General features: G+C 47.1%; 1 protein-coding gene across 2 annotated transcripts in view; it reads right to left on the bottom strand.

Annotated features, from left to right (window-relative positions):
- Positions 1-62: 62 nt before the first annotated feature.
- Positions 63-350, bottom strand: part of LOC119593761 (cuticle protein AMP4-like) — a 14,293-nt gene continuing 14,005 nt past the window's right edge. The window contains exon 4 of one of the 2 annotated variants that reach the window (XM_037942776.1): positions 63-311. In XM_037942776.1, coding sequence (XP_037798704.1) covers positions 192-311 — 120 coding nt within the window. In that variant the 3' untranslated portion in view covers positions 63-191. Of the gene's footprint in view, positions 347-350 lie in introns of both variants that reach the window. The other variant, XM_037942777.1, reaches the window with a different exon arrangement.

Raw genomic sequence — 350 nt, forward strand, 5'->3', positions numbered from 1 at the left:
ATGCATGCAAGATATTAGCAAGGAAAATGTTCATAGTATTAAGTTCAAATAAAAGAAACCGGTTCTTGCATATTATTTACTAGTCAGACTGCATATCCAGTCCTCATATATCCGGAGACAAATATTATGTACACTATGTATAGTATATATCCTGGCTAGCGATGTTAGTGCAGGCAAGGAGCAAGTAAGCATTACTTCTCGAAGGTGATTCCCTGGGCCCTTTGCTGCTCGGCGATCTCGAGGAGTCTGTAGACGTGAGGGGGGAGAGGAGGGCCGACGGGCAGGAGGTCGGAGGAAGGCTGGTAACCGAACTCGTCAGCGACGTAAGTGAGCTCAGCAACGCCTCCTTC

This window comes from Penaeus monodon, chromosome 32 (assembly GCF_015228065.2).
Source record: "Penaeus monodon isolate SGIC_2016 chromosome 32, NSTDA_Pmon_1, whole genome shotgun sequence".
NCBI lineage: Eukaryota > Metazoa > Arthropoda > Malacostraca > Decapoda > Penaeidae > Penaeus > Penaeus monodon.